At 34.1% G+C, this 22845-nt stretch overlaps 2 protein-coding genes across 3 annotated transcripts; both read left to right on the forward strand.

Annotated features, from left to right (window-relative positions):
- Positions 1 to 1176: 1176 nt before the first annotated feature.
- Positions 1177 to 10219, forward strand: LOC147397141 (RNA-binding (RRM/RBD/RNP motifs) family protein). 2 transcript variants are annotated; one of them, XM_086452636.1, is made up of 10 exons: positions 1177 to 1583; positions 4817 to 4879; positions 5387 to 5468; positions 5641 to 5715; positions 5957 to 6035; positions 6206 to 6251; positions 8325 to 8437; positions 8604 to 8673; positions 9491 to 9587; positions 9816 to 9832. In XM_086452636.1, coding segments are annotated over exons 1-10 (975 nt in total). In that variant the 5' UTR covers positions 1177 to 1235; the 3' UTR covers positions 9818 to 9832. The 2 variants fall into 2 exon arrangements, with proteins under 2 accessions (XP_086308762.1, XP_086308761.1); XM_086452635.1 differs by lacking the exon at positions 9816 to 9832 and adding an exon at positions 10028 to 10219 and having other exon boundaries at positions 1178 to 1583; positions 9491 to 9573.
- Positions 10220 to 21242: 11023 nt separating this feature from the next.
- LOC147397142 (abscisic acid receptor PYL2-like) lies at positions 21243 to 22110 on the forward strand. Its single transcript, XM_086452638.1, has one exon. The coding sequence runs from the start codon at positions 21320 to 21322 to the stop codon at positions 21896 to 21898; it is 579 nt and encodes a 192-aa protein (XP_086308764.1). The 5' UTR covers positions 21243 to 21319; the 3' UTR covers positions 21899 to 22110.
- The last annotated feature ends 735 nt before the right edge of the window (positions 22111 to 22845 follow it).

The raw sequence follows: 22845 nt of genomic DNA on the forward strand, positions 1-22845 counted from the left end.
AAATTTAGCCTTTTTCACGTAATATGATGTGTCATCGTAGTTTCAAAGGTATCTGAACAAGATAATAATGAATTGTCCATATGCCTTTCTACCAAAATGTGACTATTTAATGTTGTACACGTGCTAGGTGAGATGACATGTGTGGCCCGCCAAAGAAAAAAAAATCTTCACCAAGATTGATAAAATTTTGTGATTTTTGAAAATTCAATTGAGTCCCTCCCTAATTTTAGTGTCTGTTCTCATAGAAATATAATCATTTTAAAGAATTTATTTGTTTATTATCTAGATAAAAAAAAATTGTGGATTTGTCAATCTATTAATCCATGTTATACTAAAGAAAAAAAAATCATCTAGAATAAAAATATATTTATTTTCTAAAATATATTTAAACTGATTCAAAATAAATTACAAAGTAAGAATTATATCATCTAGACCTGATTTGATTTCTTATTAGATATATAATTTATATAATATTATGTCGTTTATGAAGTAAGATTTGACTGATTTTGATCCATATCTAATCCAATTACTATATGATCGAATTTGGATACAAACATTGAGCTCTGATACCGTTCGATGAAGGAACTAAGGCTTAAAATGTCACGCCATCTTATTTTATTGCCTTTCCTCGTCACATCAACCCTCGACTTTATTATCATCTTGTCCTCCCCCCACGCCCTTTTTAATAATATTCTTCCAATTTTAATGTCTTTTCTTTTTTTCATTAATACATCTTTAATTTAACTATTTTTTTCCTTTTACCCTAACGAGATGCCTGCACAGTAGGCTCAGGCAAACTATTGTACACTAATAAAAATATTAATAAATATTAATAAAGAATCGTGAAAACCTGACTTACCCATGTGGCATACTCAATCGACACCTTGACATGACAAGCCTGAGAATAGTAGAACTGCTGTCCTCGGGATACAAACCACGGTTCCTTAAAAAAAAAAAAAAAAAAGGTGTAGTTTTGCATCTTAAGGAAAGTAGATCTACGGTTGTCGAGGCTACCAAGTCTGGGGCGTCAGATTGAGTATGGCACGCAGAAAAGTCTGATTATCACGACTCATTAATGAAGGATAGAAACCGATTCAAATGATTTGACTCGTCTAAAGATTAGAAAGAGTCGACTCGGTTTCGAAACCGGGTTTGAAAACCTATGGTTCGAAGTTCGAACCACAAAAAGACTACAGTAGAAAATCATAGATTCCGAGCTCTGAAAAGAATGAACAATGGATTCCAACAACGCACACGCCATGTCCATGTCTTCTCAAACCGCACTTCCTTACCATCATCAGCATCAAAACCCTATGGTTCTCCCTCAATCTCAACCGTCCATCATGTATCCTCCACCAGTCGCTGAGACTATCACCTCCACGCCAATCCAACATCAACCATTTGATCCCAATTACCTCTACCAGCAGCAGAGTTATGGTGGTTACAATGAGAAGCACAATATCAACACCCTCTTCGTCTCTGGCCTTCCAGACGACGTAAAAGCCCGCGAAATTCATAATCTCTTTCGCAGGCGTCACGGCTTCGATTTTTGCCAGCTCAAGTACACTGGTCGTGGCAATCAGGTTTGACCCCCTTAAATTTCATAGTTCGAAGATTTTAAGGTGAATTGCTTGATAGGGTTTGTTAATTGTCTTCATGTATCGTATATCTATGTAGGGTTTCTTGATTTTCTACACGTATAGTATATTTATGAGTTAAAGTGATTTTTTTTAAGGTTAATCTTCCCCTCATGGAGAATATTCACAAAAAAAATTATATAATATTCCATGTTTAGAAACTGGTTTTTGGGATCGGATTGGTCTCAATTGAGGCTGGTTTGGGTCTTAAGATGAAGAGTCCCGTTCAATCCGCGCACATAACATTGGTTGGATTGTGCTTGGAGAAGATTGTTCAAAGAAGTTAGAAGTCTTAGAAGGGATGGTTGGAGGAGGAAATGCAGATATGCTGTTAAAATGGTTAAAATTTTCTCGTGTAATGTCAGAGGGTTGGGAGAAAAGGTGAAACATGTATTCAATGGTGGTATGTGTTGCCAAGTATTAGCATATATATATAGGGTCCCGTTCACCACCCTATGCTTTACCAAACGTGTTTTGTCCTACATGGGTTAGAAGTTTTGGAATAAGCTGATTTTTGGTGAGGATGATCTCTCTGGTGAGGAGATCATCCTCACCAAAAATCAGCCCATTGCAAAACTTCTAACCCCATAAAAAATGGTTTACAAAAAATGGACGGTCCACGATTTTTCAACTTGTAAACATGGGGCTAGAAATTTCAGAATGGGCTGATTTTTGGTGAGGAGGATCTTCTAATCGTAGAGATCATCCTCACCAAAAATCAGCCCATTCCAAAACTTCTAACCCATGTAGGCCAAAACACGTTTGGCATAGGGTAAAGTGTAGGGTATATATATATTTTGGGGGGGGGGGGTGGTAATAGTGATGTGGGACACAGAACTCACTAACGTGGCAGAATCAACTAATAGGGGCATTCTCAGCATCTTTGTTTTATAATTGCATTAATGAGGAGCAAGGACTTTATTTTTTTGATATAAATGTATGGTGTACCCACACCTTTTGAGAGTAAGATTAATCCCCTCTGAATATGTCCACTCACCACTAACTGGCATATTGGGTATAATCTTCGGGAGAGACTCAATCTAATCATCTCAAGGAGCACACCCAAGTCACTTAACTGGCATGTGGTGATGTTTTGGGATAGACCATAGTGTTTGGAAGGAGGTTTCAACTTCATTAGATTTTCATTTGAGAAAAGGGGGGGATTGATATTGACTAGGGGCATGAGAGAGTTCGGGAGTTTGTTAACCGCCTTTTTTTTGTGGGGTGGGGGGAAGGCATTCACAAGGTCCAATAACCTTAATGATTCCATCACGTCATACTAGACAAATTTCTTGTATTGACTTCACAAGATGCACATTTTAGCTCGGTTGTGCAAATGACAATGCATAATTCCATGTCAGATCATTTGTCAATTTCCCTTGAAATGGATGTGGGAACAAGTTTCCCTATACTATTCCACTTTGAGAATACGTTGCTTCTACATTGAAAGGTTAAGGAGCAAGTGTCTGAGTGGTGGAATTCTTTTTTTCTATGTTCACCTTGAAATCCACAAAAAACACATTATTACTGTTTCCATAGTGGTTGTCCCTTTCCATTTCTCATTTTTTGGGATGACAAGTACCCTTCCATTGCACTAGAAGAGTTTTGGGTAGAAGAATCAACCTTTATGCTTAGTTGATCCTCATCTTCCTGGGATTCTCTTCCTGGTTATTCCAAAAGTTGTTGAAGCCTGGGTAGAACTTCTAGAACCTGTTCCAATTGCATTTTGATCTCTCTCTTAATTGACCTTCCAATGGATCTCTCTAGCAATTTGGAGTAGGCGACATGGTTTACCTACTTCTTCAACTCTACCGGCCAACCAAAGTGACTCTGTAAATCTTTTTTTTTATCAGTAACGAAATTTATTGATAAAGTGTACGAGACAAAGAAACCTTAGAAGCATCCAAACCCTTGTCTTCAAAGCATCTTTTGTTTTGCTCCTTCCAAATCTCCCAACAGATAGCAAATGGAGTAAACCTCCAAAGAAATCTCTTGGCATCAAAGAATTGAAAACCCCACTCCTGCCAAGATTGGAATAAGGACAAGATAGAAAGATGAAAACAACCCTCTGTGGATCTATACGCTATGTCGCTAGGTTATGTCCTAGAACAAATCTTACAAAAGATTGGACTTGTTGTTCTTGAATTCTTTACTCCCTTGAATATTCACCCTACATTTTACACATATTGAAACTTAAATTAGGGAACAAATTCCATTGCTCACCATGTTCCATCGTTCACTGAAGAAGGGTTTTTGAGATTCAACCTGAGGTGTTGGGTTGTTTACTTGATAAGAATCATTGACTGGACCAATCTAGTAGTTGAAGTTGAAATGTAGGGAAATTCTCAAAAGCTTCCAGAGAAATTTCAAAATTATCATCCTTGAGATAAAGGTTGGTGATAGTTAGGGATGAGTATGATATCAAGCACTGCTAGTAAGTAGTAGTTCACTTTTTGAGTCATGTCGCATTGTACCGTTGGAATTAAGCCAATGATAAAATAGTACTGAATTGTTGCACAGCTTTTGGAAGAAGCATATAAGTAATCTTGATAGGTATTGGGAGGAGGGTATTTTTTGATAATATAAATTTTATAAATGCGACGAGGAGGCTGAGGTAGAACAGACAAGAAAAGGGAAAGAAAGAGTACAAGCCCTGCAGGGACTACAAGTTACAATGCTATCCCAATTAAAACAAAATCTTGGCACACTCCCTCAAAGATTTTACTCAGCTTAGACCAGAGGAGAGCAAGAATTTCCATTATGGAGAGTTGCTTATAAAAAAGAAGTTTTTATGGATAGTAGTAGAGATTTGGCGTCATTAATTGAACTGAAATTGCTCTTAGACTTTAGGAAGTCCTAGTTGCCTCAAGACAATTATTGTCTTTTCCTCTTCTGTATATTTATTTGATTTTTAACTACGAGCATCGTAGGAGGCCGCCCGTGGCATATCAAAGATGTGTTTCAGTGGGATTCTATGAAGACTGGTTAACATGATGATGTATAATAGTGTTTAGTAAATAACTTTTTGAAAAGAATTATCTTCTTATATTTTCTATTTGTAACTCTTCTTTCAATTTTGGTTAATCTTGAGTAATTTGCAAATTTGGCAAATAATTATATTTTATTAACAAAATATTTTGGTTATCTAGAAGTGTGCTTGATTTTTTTTTTTTTTGCAGGTTGTAGCATTTGCTACCTTTCTTAACCATCAATCGGCAATAGCAGCAATGAGCGTGTTAAATGTATGATTCTTTTTTAATATAAAATTTAAATACAACTATAATTTATTTTCACGAAGTCCCGCTGGTTTAATTGTAAGATTACAATCACCAAGAATGATGATCTGATTCCTGTATCCTTTTATTTCTGTCTATTTTTATGTTATTTGGTTGGTTGGATTTTTTGCTGGGGAGCATGATTTTGAAGAAAAATGCTCAAAGAACATGATCTAATAACGTTTCCAACTAAATAAAAAATGAAATAGTTTAGATTTCAATATGTTCTTTTTCCAATATACCAAGAAGAGAGGCTAAATGATCGATCTTCCCATCATTCATTTCTTTCTAGACACAAATTCCAAGCTACAGTCTGTTCATCCAAAATCATACAAATGCATCAAATAGGAAACAAAGTCCAGATTTGAAAACAAACACATTCATATGTTTTGTTTGGTGATAACCACAGCTGATGCATCCATAGGGTTTGTTGGTTCTGTCCTGATGTTGGTCTGTCCTTGTCATCATTTTCAGGGCGTAATTTTTGATCCCCAGACAGGAGCTACACTGCATATTGAGTTGGCCAGATCAAATTCACGGCCAAAACATTCACGGGGTACTATAGTGTGGTCTATGTGCTCTAGTGGCTAGACTTATCTACACTTGATTGCTATATTTCAGATCATTATGAAAATAATATCTGGCTTAGTATAATTTTTATCAGAAAATTTATGTATTCCTCCGTGAGATTTTGTGGAAATCTATTTGACAAGGTTTCTTTGTAGCAGGAACTGAAGCCTATTTCATTATTGATAAAAGAGTTAAAGTTTCAACAGATGCCCATGAAACCTCAAGCAATGATGGTAATGAAATGTGTAATAATACGATGGAGGCTTTTTTTTCGGTTGATGCAATTGCTGTATGCTATGTTATTTATAAGTCATACAGCTGTGAATTTGATTCATAATCTTTCACGTGTTCAGTTCACGGGCCTTTGACTTAGAACTGAATGCATTCTAGATTTCATGTAGAGAGACACCATCACCAGAACTTGATTCTATATTAGCTTACCTCCACATGTTTTGGCACATTTTGCACATTCAGGAGATGGTGGATCTGATGAACCATCCGGCACCGATAATCCTAATTCAGGCAACAAGGCTGATTTAGCTACTGCAGAGAGGTTCAAATGCACTCACAAAGCACAGTAGTTTTTGCTGTATTTCACATTGTTTATTAGAAACTACATGTAGAAATTGTGTTCAAGAAAAATGCTTTAGATTCATCACTTTTTTTTTTGGCAATCAGGTTTTTCTATAAAGCTAACTTCATTATGTTTCTTTCCATGTTCAGTGCTGACATGACAGTTTATCCTGATAATGCTGGTGTGGCTGCAAATGTAAGTGAAGTGCATGAAGTTTATGTTTTGTTAACAGTATGGAGCTAAATTGTGACTAGAACATAATGATAAAATTTTCTAGTTTTCTTTTTTGTTTCTTTCAAAATTCTATATGTTTCATACATAAATATGATCTGGTAGTGGCTTGAGTTCTTTGTAGATCACAATAAGTTTTGAATGATTTCCGTCTTGTTGGTTATGCTTTACAGTTCTATTGATATGACAGATGTGTGTACACCTTATCTTATTGGTGGTTTAATACAAAAATAGAAATGTTCGATCTTTTTTTAGAGGGTTAATTTGTGTGTTTCTTGCTCAAAGTAGTAAATGTAATTCAGAGAAGTGTGCTCATTCTGGAGAAGTTTCTGAAATGCAAAGTTTATTGAATAAGAGAAATACACGCTGTATTACAGTCAGCTGAACGAACCTAGATCTTCTTTTCAATTTTATACAAATCCATGACATTCGTTATTGCGAGTGTGTTCATATCCATTCTCACTACTTCAATCCACATTCTTTTGGGTTGTCTTCACATTCTTTTAGAACCTTCGACTTGCACATTCCTTCTAAATGGGCCTGTAATCAGCATTCTTGCTCATGACTAAACCATCTCAGTCGACTTTATCTTAGTTTATTACTTACTGGGACTACTTCTACATTTACACAGAACATTAATTCATTAGTGGAAATGATTGATGATTAGTTAGATACTGATATCCAAAGTTTAAAAGCTCTTTTCGAGATAATGTTTCAGTTAGAAAAAAACTGAAACATTTCCAAGAGATTTAATGGTTCGTTCTGGTATCAGCGAAACCAGAATGTTCCACCGAAACATTCTGAAATGGTGAGAAATTTTGAATCATGTATTCTAAGAATACAAGCATATAATTATGCACTTCATATCATCTATGTTCTAGTTGGATATATTAGTAATTTATTTACTTATATTTTAAAAATAAAGCTGAATCTTTGGGATAAGGCTTCGATGACGATGATATTTAGGAAATATATATGATAATCCATGAATGCATTATTTAATAGTTTGTTCATTTAAGTGAGTGTTTTACATTAAGGTATGCTATTTAGTGTGACATTATAATTCTCATTTCTCTATAGAATATAGTTGTTTTTCGACGTTGAGCTCTCAAATACTTGTGCCAACTGATGGCGGAACGCTGCTAATCTTCTTTTCCACAATCCATGTGGTTGTTAGTTGTACTTGGACGACTCTGATTGAAATATTTTCATAAACATTGAAATAGGAATTTAGTACCTTGGTCATAATCTTAAAAAAAAAAATTAAAAATATAGGAGGGGCACTCTTTAGATTGGCTTTTATTAGTTACTGAAAACATTGTTACTTCTACTGAAGATCAAATTATATCATAATGAATAAAATAAGTACTAAATATTTAAGAATATATAGCACATTTGTGTTAATTAGAAAAGGGTTACTCCATGCCCTATATGTCAAAAATCTGTTAATATGCAAGTTAATGTGCTTTGACACCATATGGTAGTGATGGTGGTGGGGGTGGCGACATGGCATGCAAAACAAAGGTGCCAACTTTGCTAAGTTGGTTAGGCTTGAGAAGTAGGGGTGCAACTTGGTCGTTTTGGTTCAGTTCGGTTCTACAAATTGCCCGGAACCAAATTGATCAGATCGGTTCTCCATTTTCGTAACCCGGAACCGAACCGCAACTTGTTCCAAACTGAACCAAACCACCCCAAAGCTATCGGTTTGGTTCCGTTCTCGGTTTGAACCAGACCAAGTTGCACCCCTATTGAGAAGTGTTGATCCCATAACCTAGTTCAAATCCCGTTGAACTCACTTTCACCTTTGTCGACCACTAAGTACCTCTTGTTTGCCTAACAAAAAAATGTGCTTTGACACCTCCACCATCTATAAGGGAGGGCAAGCGCAATATGTCGTAGGTATCACATTCCATTCCACTTGACAACCTAGCATTAAAAAAGTATTGCTTAGTTCTTGTTATTTGCATATTTATTTGTGCATCTTGTCTATCATAACAATAATATCACATGTCAGCTAATATACATTGATGGTTGCAGGAGCAGGCAGAAAAGGCTGTATCAAGTGAAGTACCACCACCATGTTCCACGTTGTTTATCGCAAATCTAGGTCCAAATTGCACTGAAGAGGAATTGAAGCAGGCTCTTTCTCCGTAAGTTTCAATGCATTTCATTCTCTCATTTTTGTTTGTTGCAAATTATGTACTTTTTTTTGCAGGTTTGCACCTAGATCATGTGTTTTATTTATTTATTTTATTGAGTGCTTTTCTTTATTAACTGTTCGGGTATTGAATGTTACAAATTCTATCCCTTTTGTAGATATCCTGGATTTCACATTTTTAAGATGCGGATCAATCGTGGAATGCCAGTTGCATTTGCTGATTTTGAGGTAAACATTCTATTTATTCCAACAACTACGGATCAATTTGGGGTTTCATGTGGAGGTTATTAGTAGCCTAGGGCTATAACTGACCTGGATTTGGCTGGGTTATGGTAGAACCCAAACCAATCATTAATAAACCGATGTGAGCTAAAAAGACTGAATTAGACCCTATTATGAATGGTTGGATCTGGCCGGGTTTGAGTCATAACCATTGGTCCCATTTATTAGATGGGGGGACGAAGGGGATCCATACTCATCCCTTTTCATTACTGGCCGGGACTCCCCACTTGATTCAGTGAGTTGAATTCTTCTTATAATTTTAAAATCCTTTTCGATTTTGATAATAATTTTTTTAAAATTCTCATAGAATAATGGTTTATTAAATTTAATGGAGGAGCAAGATTCATTCTGCGAACCCTATGTTTTGCGATAAGGCTTTGTTGATGGGTAGTGATGATGATGATGTACAAAGAACTAAAGTAGACTTTATCTAACAAGCAGATCTTTGGTCTTGTTGATTTATTAGTTACAACAATAAGTAGTTCTTCCTTTTCTTTTGGTAGTGGAATGTATTCTTTAAAATAACAAACAAGTAATTTCCCAGGATCCAAATTATCAACTGAAATTATATCGACATCAATGTGGAATAAAAATCCTAATTAATAAATCTATCATAGTCCATTGCAACTTATTAAAATTCCACTCCATTTCCATCTACAACAGCAGATAGATTGCATTTCATCCATGAGAGAGCCTGCAGCCACCATCGGGTTGAAGTATACGTTTATTTATTTTAATTACTACCATCTTTTCTTGTTGACAGGACGTTGAATGTGCCACTGAAGCCATGCAGAGTCTTCAAGGAAGCATCCTTCCATCATCTGACCGTGGTGGCTTGCACTTGGAGTATCCTTTCCTATGTATGCTTATAATCTCAGAATTATTGCATCTTCAATGCTTGTATTCAGAACAATGTTGAGGAACATCCCCCCCCTCTCACTCTCTCATCTTCAACCTCTTTTTGGAAACCAATTTTTAAACTTCAATAATCTATTTTCTTTTACCCTTAAACCTCAGCAACCAACTCAGGGTTTTTGGGGAAGATTGAAGAAGTTAAAAATGATTCAAGGCAAATTGGTTTTTTGGAGAAAAAAATCAAGGGGTTTTGGCAGGAGGTTGAAGATGAGGTCATTTTGTTATTTTCTCAAATAAAACTGCATTCAAAGAGTATGTCATCAATTTGAAACCCAGGGGTATATCCAATTTTAAATAAAATTTGAAGGGGTACCTCAAAATTACCCTTTGCATTTCGCTGTGAAATTGCACGCACATGGTATTTCTTGACTTGGGCTATTACAAGATATGCGAGATCTAAAATGAGGAAGGCTTAGCAAGGCAACCCTTGGGTCTCTTGTGCATTCCATGAACTTCAAGAGGAACTTTCAGGCATCTAAACTCTGTAATAGAAATGTTGGGATCCCATCTACTATTTAACAGGTATCAAGTTCAATTTATTAAATCTTATTTAATCTAAATTTTCTTAGCAAAAGTATTTATGTGGTGTAAACACTCAGTGATTTGGACCATCCATTAGATGGGCCTTGCTTGTTGTGCGGTGCAGATTATCAATAAAATAATTAACAAAATAAACCTTGGCAAGTAAGGATTGATCCATAGAGACAACGTTGATCCGACAATGTTTTTAACTCAAAACCAACTAAGATTGAAGGTAACTAAATTAAAACAGTTTTAGGAAAGAGTATCACTAATTAATTAAAAGCAAAATAAGAAATAAAAATGCAATGTAAATCTTACATCGGTCAAATCCACCTATAAGCAAATCCTCTCCTTAGATTAATTTGTCTTTTACTTGTCTCAATCCTCTCAACAAAAGTAATGTTGATGGATTGGAAGATCGAATCCAAAATGAAATCTCAATGTTTATTAATAAATCGATAAGATGAAAGTAAAAGATATGTATTTGATGTTCTTGGTGAAACATGATTTAGCTTGAGCTTATTTAAGAATAAATCATCAAAATTAGGAAATCAAATATTCAATCCAATAATCTCTACTTAAGAATTCTCGCAATGAAAATTATGAAGCATAAGGTAAAAGGGCAAATTAGCTATGAGAGAAAATATTGTTTCAGCTTCATTGACCTCTTTAATGGAGGGTCTAGCCAATGTTCATCGCAAGAAACAACAAATAAGAAAATAAAATAGAGATGAAAGATAAGAAAGATGAAAGGTCTTCTTCATTGACCTTGAGTCTGAACATTAATTGGATCATCCTTCATTACAAAACTTCAAATTAAAAACCTAAATTAAACTAAAACTATAATTAAAATAAGGACAAAAAAGAGGATGATCTCAGATGAGATGAGATGAGATTTGTCTCTGGTTTGGTCTTTTATTTATAGAGATCAGATTAGGGTTTCTAGGATTCGGAATTCTTTCATAAACGCAATAACTTTAAAACCCTACTTTAGTATGAAGTATCTTCAGCCACCAACACACTGTACAAATTTCAAGGAATTCCATGCTCTGTTCACCGCGCCGCCCTACCCAGGGCGCCACGGTCCATTGGGCTCAATTGGTCTGGGTCTTGGTTAGTTGACTTTGTTTGGATCCGTGATCACAGTGAATGCTTCGGATTTTTTTATTTATTTTCAGAAATTTGCGATTTTATCCTGTTACACATAAATAACCACAATTAAGTTTGAAATACATAATTTAATAGAAATCAATAATAAATATGGACTAACAATGAATTATATTTAATTAGAGGATTTAATATATAATTTACCCGTAAAATCTATGTAATTAGGGTTTTAGAAATCACTTTTTAGATGTTTATCACTTGTGGCTTGATCATGGTTCCTCAATTAAGTTGATTGAGTGATTTTAACCATCTGTTAATTCCATATCTTGGATTTTAAGATAAGTTATGTTTTGGTTTTGAGCTGTTTGATGTGTGTCTCAAGTAAATTCATCATATGTTTTAAATGCTTTGTAAACATAGCTTATGCTATGTTGAACATAGGGTATGTATGATGAGCATGGAAAATGGTTAAAAAAATGATTTTCCCTGGAAAATGCGATTTTAAAGCCTATGCATTTTTCCTAGGAATCAATTTTCTGTCCAAAGTTATTTTTCACCCTGGAAGAGATGGTTTTCCCATCCTTCCTAATGCTATTCTCTCATGATTGCCCCTACAAAAAAATAAAAAAAAATTAAACAGTGGAATTCATTTTCCAATTACCATTTTTCCCAAAGGAATTCATATTCCCCTGAAAATGTATTCCCTTCAATCCCTTGAGTTGCCTTAGCCCTCAAATCCATTTGATCCAACTTGTGGTATGAGTCAGAAACTCTGCCAGCTGGACTTGAAAGTGTATCGAATCAAATTGAAAACTCGAATGAGTTATAGGGTTAGTAATTCTACTTGATGGTTTTCCAATTTGATTTGGCTATGTTCCTGAGTTGACTTGGACATGAACTACGTTTTATAATTGCTGAATTTATTAACCATCATCTAATATCACCCCCATATTTTGATTTGTATAAAATATTAGAAGCTAAGAATCCATACTCCTTGTAGCATAATTATCTATTTCTCACAAGCTGAGTTATACCCGTCAATAGCAACTTTGTGAGGTATAAAACAAAGACATTATTGGGTTAATTTCTGTGTCATCGGGCTTAATTTTGATCGGTTGTGAATATGGTTTTATGTCTGGAGAAGGGTTTGCCGACTTTATTTTTTTTACCGAGCTTTTGGGCATTTTTTTCCCCCATAAACTTGAGCTTGATTAGCTAATAATGAGCCTTCTATCCCCCCCCCCCCCGCAGGACATGGCTTGTGCAAGAACCATGTATTCTTTTCCTCACGATACTCAACCCCATTTATTTATGGGGATGTACAGTTGTGTATCCCGAGGGAATAATCTATGGTTCTAGCCCATGCCAGGTCAGGGGCATCAGAAAATCACGAACCACCAATAACAGGTGACTTGGCTCTAACAGAATGGAAGGAAAAAACATGATTCTTTTAGCCCTACAGATTACAATGACGATGAAGAGCCATCATTTGATAGGTCCCATCTAGACGATCTCTTAGAATCAAAATTTAAATGTGGTTAGATGTGAATCGTTGGAATTAGTCCATGATTCAGATTGGATCTCCATGTATGACTCACTGAATGGCTAGGATCTTAAGTTCTCTGTGTCTAATTTACACTGATGTGTTACTTATTAGCTAATATCAGGATTTAAAAAAAAAAAATTTACTATATCAAGGATAACTATCAAGAAATTTCTGACTCCCTATGATTCTATATTTCATTATTTTGATGTACATTTCTTGATGAGGGTATCAAACACCAAATGTTGAAACAATAAGACTTTGGAGCAACTTTGATTTGTTCTCATTAGGTTAAAAAGGACAAAAGAAGTCAGTCCAAGAAGGTTTTTTGTTGGTTTATGTGACTGCAAGTCTGAGATACTGAAACACACCTATCCCAAGTCTTGTTAGACCACAGCTCTATTTCGGAAAATGACATCAATTGTGTCAGTGAATACTGTCAGGCTTTGTATATCTATATTCATTTATCTTATTAATATTATTATTATTTTTCCTTTCAAAAAGAGAAATTATATTAACTTCATAATAATTGGACATAAATCCATATACTGATTTTCATCAAACAAGTCTTTGGAATTTTTTTACCATCACCTTTTTTTTATTTTTTCTCCTAAAATAAAGTTTCACTAATGATTTACTCGAAAATTTTCACTCAGTCTGTACTCGGCTAACGTGGTAAGAGCGCATAACTATTGATGTTTTCCTTGTGTATCTTGAAGAAAAAGATTTACAATTCTATGCCTTCGCCACGTCAACCAAGTTCAAACTAAGTGAAAATTTTTGAGTCAAAAAATCATGACTCATAATTTTTTTTAAGAGAAATGCTTCAACTGTCTGTAATTTAGATTATTTTGGCTGATGGAAAATTGTTTTTGTTGTTATAGTTGCATAAAAAGAATATTATTTTAATTTGACTTTTGTGATGGTTATATAAAAATTCATTCTTCTGGGAAAAAATTGAATTCTTACATCTCAATTTCTTAAATTATTAGAGAGATACTATTGCCAACCCAAATTTTAATTATTATACCCCGATTTCTTATTATTTATCACACCTCGATTAAAGATTAAAATACGCTCTTAAAAAATTACCAAGTTTCGTGCAAATTATAATTTTAATATTATAACATTCGTTCAAACAATTTTAGTAGTTGTTTACAATTATGATTAAGTTCATACAAAATCTTAAATTAAAAAAATAGATAATAACCTAGTAAAAAAAATGAGAGTCTCTATTGACACAACTTTTATTTATGATTTTTTTCTGGGTTGTAATCAATAGAAGTTGGGGTGCTAATAGTAGCTCTCAATTTTTATTAACAAAAAAAAAATATTGAGATAATTTAATATTAATTATTTAATCAGAAATTAAAAAAAATGATTGACTAAGTTAATTTTAATTTTAATTTTTAACAATTTATTACAAATAGAACTATGATCTTATTTTATTTATTTTTTGTTATTATCCAATTTAAATATTTATTTTACAGTTAAATATAATTTAAAATAATTTATTATTTTAAAATTTTAATGTTACATGAGATGGCAAATCATTTCCCTAAACTGGAGGGGTGTAAGAAAATGACTTGTTGATAGCAAAGGAAAATCGTGTGTTGACAAATCATTTTCCTCGTAATTTTTTAATTTTTGACGCACCAAATACTTGAAAGTAATAATTTTTTATAGAATTGCAATTTTCACCTTATTTTCCATGCAATCAAATGTATCCTAAGGCTAGTAAATGTGAAATATTATGAATATTTGGGGAAGAAAAACACTTATCTTAGTAAGATTTCAAATCTTAATTAGGGTCTTTGAGCTCATATGGATTACCAAATTGGCTATTCAACACTAAAACTCTTTATATTTCATGGAAAAATGATAAGTTAATTGGGCTTTGATCCATTGTTTTGAAAATGGACGGCTACTCAATTCCAACGTTTAAAATTAAAATTTTAACAATGAAATATATATATATAAAATTTTAAATTCGTAGAACTTTGTCCTCTACATCTCTATGTCATCAGATCATGTTTTTGGATGCCACAAGTTGAGCTCAGCGACCTTTAATAAGATTTCAAGTAAGACTCGATTTATTCTGGAGAGAATGTTAATCCATACTTTGATATACTAGATGATCGAGTAAAAAATGGGATAAGTTTTGAGTAGCCAATGTCATATAATTAGGATAAGACTTTGTTGATTGATTTATTTATCGATAAGAAATGCGAACCAATTAATTATGACATCGGATTTATTATTTTACAAAACAAAAATAATTCTTTAAGTAAAATTATTAATTTTTTTAAAATATTTAATAGATGAGAAAAAAAATTAAAAAATAAATAAAAATAAGGAGATATGTAGTGGTGGTGATAATTAGGGGGGTTGGATGGTAGGGGTAGGTCGTAGGTGGAGGGAATCCTGCAAAGTGAGCTTAGTTCACGCGCACAGTTTGTTAGACTTCTCACATGATCCACGACCCACACAACTTGCCTTTTCAACGATAGAGACATCACTTCTCATTTGGGTTTCCTGTCTTTTTTCCTTCTTTTACATTTTATCTACCTCTCCTTTCTTATATTTACATTTCGGCTCCTCCATTTATTTTTAACCCTAAATACTTGAAAAGACTAAAATGCCTTCAAACTTGAAAGAAAAATTAGTCCATTTATGACTCGTGAAAAAACACGTCATCCCAGCCCTTTAAATACAAAATCTAATGGTTGAGATTTATGAGTAAATAACACAAATCTTAGAGATACTTATCCTGAGGATAAATCTCAACCATTGTTTTTTTCATGAGTTGTTCTTAGGAGTCAAGGAAACCTGACTCCTAAAGAGAACCACATATTTTTCAAAATAGGGGTTATAAGTTTCAGAATGAGCTGATTTTTGAAGTATCGTGGATTGTCCGATTTTCATAAACCACTTTTGATGGGGTTAGGAGTTTCGAAATGGGCTGATTTTTTGTGAGGATGGTCTCCTCATCATAAAGATACTCTTTATAAAAAATCAGCCCATTCCGAAAGTTCTAGCCCATACATTGAAAAAAAATGTTTGGTGGCTCTCTTTAGGGCTTTCGAACGCCAGCCACCATATATATATTGCAAGATGGGTAGATTTGTAAAGTCTGTGAGTGATGATTCTAGATGTATGGGTTCAAAACCCAAAGTCACCTACTTGTAAGAGAAGGCACAACTATAGATGCCTTGATGGGTTGCATATTGTATGCACTAATGCTGGAGTGACACAAACGATGACGCATGGGGGTGACACAAATGATTTGGTGGCATGCACATAATCGTAGATGCTTTTTACTTGTCTTGCAGAAAAGCACCTGCGGTTATGTGTGCGCAATCACGTCATCATGTCACCCCTATGTCCCCTTTTGTGTCATCCGCACGACTCTATTTTATAGCAACTAACTTATTTTAATAAGTTAACGGGTACTTTTTGACACTCATACTAAATATCTAAGCATATCTTAACATCCCTGACAAGATCAAGTAAGGACGAAATTTCTATTACGAAATTTCTGTGCTAAGCTGATGAACCAATGGCATGATGCCACAAGTACTGAAAAAAGCAAGCATGATTGGTTGCTGGAGAGAAAATTTCAAAGTGGTAGTAGGGGGTTGGGATTTTTAAGGGCCTTTTTTTAATGCACATGGCAACATCCAATTTAAAATACATGGCATGTTTTGGTAGCAGTTTAAAAATATGTCAGTCCCCTAGTTAACCAAGCTGTTTTCTACGTTGCATGCAGTCAATGTGTTTAATCTCTAATCAAAACGGGCCACATAGACACCATATGTTGTTAAAGGAACGGGACACTACTCTAGATTGCAACCCATATGTTAAAAAGGATATTTCTATCTTCTCACATCACCCATGTCTTAGTAGTCTAGTAGGTTTGCGATGGAACTCTTTTTGTTTTGCACTATTATGCCGATAATTTGTTTTGGCTAGGCAAGGAAGGGATTCCCACGTTGAAGGTGGGTTCAATAGGCGTTGAATATGAAAAATGTTGAAGTAAGATTAAAACTGGCACCAATTCTCACATTATTGACATGGATGTTTGTATGAACCATAGATACTTTTCATCAAGATACAAGTGAAAAGCATCTATAGCTATGTGTGCACCTCCACATCAGCAATGTGAGAATCGATGTCAAAATTTTAATGTTACTCCTCCACCACACTTTGAATATATATCTAAGCTGTGCAGTGGGAACAATAAACACACACATACCTTACCAACTTAGCTAAGTTGGCACCATCCGATGTGCCTATAAATAGAGGACTTGGGCATTGATGAAAGTTGACGAAATAAAGAAAAGAGAAAATGGATAATATCGATCTATAACACAACATGAAGCCTAAACCCTTATATACCCTCATCTCTCTTTCTTGCATAGAGTCTCAAGTGTTATATCTCCCTCCATTCTTTTCCTCCCATCTCCCTAGTGCCTTTCTCTCCTTATCTCATCTTTGCAACACCATAGGTGGCTATTGCCTTGGTTTGGGTGTGATTAACTCAACTTACCACCTCATAAAGCCTTTTATAAACATCTTTCTCTTCTCTTAGACACGCCAAAATAACAAACTATAGTGTTTACAAATGATTTATGAAATACAAGTTGTACATTTTTCTATAAAAAGAATAGCCCCCAAAGTTTACAAAGTAATTTATGGAGTAGAATTTTGGAATCTCAAGAAACAGCAAGTTCAAAAGCAATATAGATATTGGGATGTAAGACAAAATAAAATTGAGTATGTAGACAGAGCATCAAGTCTATAGCCTACTCAATTCACTACCTCACAAAGCTTGTACCTCTTAAACGTTTTTTACTCTTATATTTCTTACACCTATCAGAAAAAACAAATTAAGTATAATATATAATATTTGTAAGACTCATGATAATTTAACTTACCCACTTAGCATAGTCAATTGACACCCCAGACATGACAAGTTTGGAATCGTAGATCTGCTCTCCTTGGGATACAAAGCTGCACCTTTTTATAGGGAAGTACAGTTCTGTATCCCAAGAAGAGCATATCTACAGCTCTCGAACTTGTCATGTCCGGGGCCTTGTTAGCAATCTCCTGTTTAATTCTTAAAAAATTCACGAATTTTTCATTTTTTTCAATGAAAGTATTGTTCTCCAAATTATTGAAATATGCTGAATAATTCGTTGATTTTAAGTTTGAAAATAAGAAAATGCATTTTTTTTAATGAATTTTTATAAAATTCAGTGGAAAAAAAATGCTATTATAACCTGTTGTATGTTGCAAAATGTAAACTTATTAGTTGAGACGTTTAACACAAGTCGACTTTAAAGTGGTCATGCTTCAAAATTTTGGAGGAATCCGCTTTTTTACCTGACTAATGTCCCTTTTATCTTTAAAAAATAATCATATGGCCCTCTACATTTATTTGAGATTATACCTTAATTTTTCAAATTGATGATTTGTCCATTGACTTTGATTTTTTTTATATAAATCAATGGAATCATAATCCTAATGTCCTTATTATCACCTCCATCATTATTACCATCACCATTAACACCACCAATTTCATCATCACCATCACTATCATAGCCTGAATTTTTTGTTTCCAAAATTTTAAAATGAAATAGATAATACAAGTATGAAGCATATGCCACATATTTTCCATTTATTGAATTTCTGGTCAATATTTAAATCAGATTTTTTTAATTTAAAATCGAATAAAACTCGAAATTTTCACGAATCAAATTTTTGCCGTATTCAAAATTGCTAACAAGGGTCAGGGTGTCGATTGAGTATGCCATGTGGGTAAGTCAGATTATCACGATTCTATTTTTAATTGGTTTATAAATAAGTAGTCTGACTATGACTACCTTTCATAGAGTTGAATGTTAATTAAACTATTCAAGAAACAACAATTTCATAGAATGAGAATGACATAGACAAGGGGGTTGAGATGTATGAGTGGAAGACAAAATGCAAAAATGAGTAATGTAAATTTCTTTTGGAAAGAGCTCCAATATTAGGAGACAAAATACGAAAAGTACTCATTTGATATAGTGTGGGCATGTGCAAAAAATACCAGCAACAACACTAGTGAGAATGAGCATTTTGTTGCAAATCGAGGGCCATAAAAGAAAAGGATAAAAAAAATCTTAAAAATACTGTTGAATGAGTATTCATTCAAGTACGTTGATGTATATTTTTAAAAAATATAAAATAAAATGGGTAGTGTTTTTTTGACAAAATCCTAAACAACATTTTAGATAAAACATTTTGTCTTATATGGGCTAAAAGTTTCAAAATGAACTGATTTTTTGTGAGGATAATCTCTATGATGAGAAAATCACCCTTACAAAAATCAACCAATTCTGAAATTTCTAATCCAAGTTTATAAATTAAAGAATCGTAAACCATTAATTTTTTACCATTAGTTTGTAATCAATTTTAATGAAGATCATCCTCACAAAAAATCAGCCTATTCTAAAAAATTTTAGTCATATAAGACAAAAAATTGTCTAAAATGTTGTCTAGGATTTTGTCAAAATAACCTGACCCAAATAAAATAATGGTTGTTTTTAGATTACAAAGTTATTTAAGTTATAACCAACCATTAAGGAGTTAAAGATGACAACTAGAGGAATGAGACAAGAACCACATAAATTCGAGAAAAGAGGTGAGTAATACATTTCACCTTATGTAATGCAGCTTCACATCAAATTGATGAATAGGTCATAGTGTGAGAACAAGACAATGGTTGTGGATTTCACCATTTGATCAAACACATTGTCAAATTCCACTCTGGGCAACTATGTCAAACCTTAATTAACAGCGACGTAAGATCTATAGCTCTCAATTGTACCATCAGGAAGATACTTAGTCTGAAAAATCTAGCAAAGCCATAAAATGCGAGGAATAATAGTAAGCGCGTCTAGTAGAAGGCTGTAAACAGTGAAAACCTCTATGAGAAAGACTATATCCAAGAAATAGGCAAGGATGAGACTCTCTTGAGAGATTTATTATTATCTACAATAATTGTTTGTGAGGAAATATATTTTGAAGAACCAATGTAGGGACACAATCGATAAGTTAGATCAGCATAGCGAAAGCTTCTACACAAAGACGAGAAGGATCTTTACAATGGAAATATAATTTCCTGCTGTGTCAAGTTCGTGAGCTCTAAAGGATCTCTCCCTTTGTGTGTGTGAGTTCTTTTGGCACAAAGCCAATAGGACTGCTGACTTAGTTAAAGAAAGAGCATATTAGTTCAGATTTCTATATGCTATTGTCTTTTGATAGTATTCCTAGAGATTGCTGATTGATTTAGTCATTGACAACTTATATCTTGTAAACCCGTACGTGCATATAATCCTAAATAACACTTGAATTAGCACAAATTAGCAATGTATATGCAGAGAACCATCAGACTTTCCTCAAGTGATGATAAAAAGCATCTATGATTTTTCGCAACCTTCATCGTCAAGTAGTAGTACTTTGAATGTAATTTCAAGTCATTTTACCATTTTTTGTATTTTTAATAATGAGCGGGGCCCCTTAAAACCCTAACTTCTTGGTAAGTAAAAACCTCTACCATGGAATAGTATACTATTACAACTATAATTTTGTCGTTGATCACCATAAGTTGGAGGGGGGGGGGGGGGGGATGTTAAAGAATTAGGTTATGAATCATTATAATAAATACTAGTGGGATTCATCAAATATTCTCATTTAGATTAAGATAAGATTAAGATGGATTAATTGGAATGTATTAGATTAGATTTTCTTAATTTGAATTTAATACTACTTATTAAGATAGTTATTAGTTTTTTATATAAATCCTACTAGGATTTATTAGAATTGTAATAATTTGACTACCCCATGTGACAAATTCAATCGACTATCCTGACGTGACAAGTTTGAGAATCGTAGATTTGCACTCTTTGAAGTACAAGGTTGCACTTTCCCATAAAATAAGTGTATCTCAAGGGAATCATATATCCCAAGGAGCGCAGGTCTACGAATCCCAAACTTGACGCGTTAGGATAATCTATTGAATATGCCACGTGGGACAATCAGATTATCACGAATCTTCTGGTAAAGAATAAAAATTCTAATTATAATATCTTCTTTCAATGGTTGCCACATGCAGGTGACACTCCCACCACTTGTACGAATGGATGTAATTGTCATTTTCTTAAAAAGGCATGGACACATTAGTCATTCTACTACACAAAATATTTCCTAATTGCATCTTAAAGAGAACGACAAATAAGTCACTGACAAGGGTACATCTGTCATTAAAACTAAAAAACAAAGCCTCCAATGCAACAATATCCACCTAAGGCCAAAGCCACCTTCCTCTCATCACCACTAACACACAAAAAACATAACTCCATCCCTCTATATATCCATCTCTTTCTCCTTCTCTCCCCCCTCCCTACATGCTCCATCTCCACACGTGTGAAAGTTACTCCTAACGTGCACTAGAGGTTCATGGACCCTAACCAAATCCCCCCATATGGTCTTACTCAAGAAGAATTCACAGAGCTTGAGTCCCTCATTCACACATACCACATATTCGAGAGTACCCCAAATACGTGCACTTCCTTGATAACGCAAAGGATTGATGCACCCGTTGGTGTCGTATGGCCTCTTGTTCGAAGCTTTGATAATCCTCAAAGATACAAGCACTTCATCAAGAGTTGTAACATGAGAGGAGATGGTGGTGTTGGAAGCATTAGAGATGTAACGGTGATATCGGGTATCCCTGCATCGACAAGCATCGAAAAACTAGAGATTTTGGATGATGACAAGCACATATTGAGTTTTAGTGTTGTTGGTGGGGAGCATAGGCTAAACAATTATCGATCAGTTACTTCAGTTAATGAGTTTATTAAGGAAGGGAAGGTTTATACAATTGTCTTGGAGTCTTATATTGTTGACATACCGGAAGGAAACACAGGTGAGGATACGAAGATGTTTGTCGACACCGTCGTGAAGTTGAACCTCCAAAAGCTCGCAATCGTGGCCATGGCTTCTCTCCAAGGACATGAGGGCTCAAGGTCTGATTGATGATGGTGGTGGATTTGTTCTTGTTTCTTTTTTCTTTTTTTTTATTATTATTATTATAAATATCTTATTGGCTTCCTTTCCAAAAGAGGTAAGCAACATTAGGGGTTTGTAAGTTGGTTGGGTTGTTTATTTTAGCTTTTAATTGGTGGGTGAGTTTTTTTGTTATAATTTTATGGGTCATAATAAAAAGAAATTAGGATTTCCTTGCTACATGATTGAATTTCATGAGAAATGAATGAAACTAGTGGGGTAGGATCTTATTAAAGCAATAGAGTATTAGATATGGTGTATTATATATAATAAGGTGTATTATTTATTTATCTTTGCTTAGTATTAAATAAAAATAAATGAGAATAAAAAATTTCATGGGGAAATCCCTGATAGAACCAAGTCATATTTTTCACGAAGATTAATATAAAGATTAGATTAGTTAGATTCCTTCCTCGAGGCACAAGTATGTTTCGCGTGAACCCACACGTCGTATCCAGTTGCAAGGTGACTGCAACACTGTGAAATTGGTTTTTTAAAACCATTAATTTGAAATGGCCATGGATGAGCAGTAGAGGTGGTTGCACCGACTGTTTGAAAAGTTGTGGAAATGATTTGGTGTATGGATATATTTTTTTTTTAGTCAAGTAGGTTAGTATGCTAAGGTGCATTTTGAAATTAATCGTATCGATATGTAACTTATTATATCAATATATCCTACCTAATAAACTACCAAGAATGATGCAATTAAGAAATAAAAGATTGGTACTCGTCCTATCTGTTTGAGTAGTATAATTAGCCGATCGAACGTTAAAGATGGTTTATAAATTAACTTGATCATATGGTACTCATGAACAATACATAATGATTATCCTCTCCTATGTTGCTCATGATTTTCTAGCAATTTCCATCATTTATCTTAATTTTTATTTAATTTAATAGTGATGAAGTTATCAACT

Source organism: Akebia trifoliata, chromosome 8 (genome assembly GCF_017979445.1).
Source record: "Akebia trifoliata isolate Shusen 1 chromosome 8, ASM1797944v1, whole genome shotgun sequence".
In the NCBI taxonomy this organism is placed as follows: domain Eukaryota; kingdom Viridiplantae; phylum Streptophyta; class Magnoliopsida; order Ranunculales; family Lardizabalaceae; genus Akebia; species Akebia trifoliata.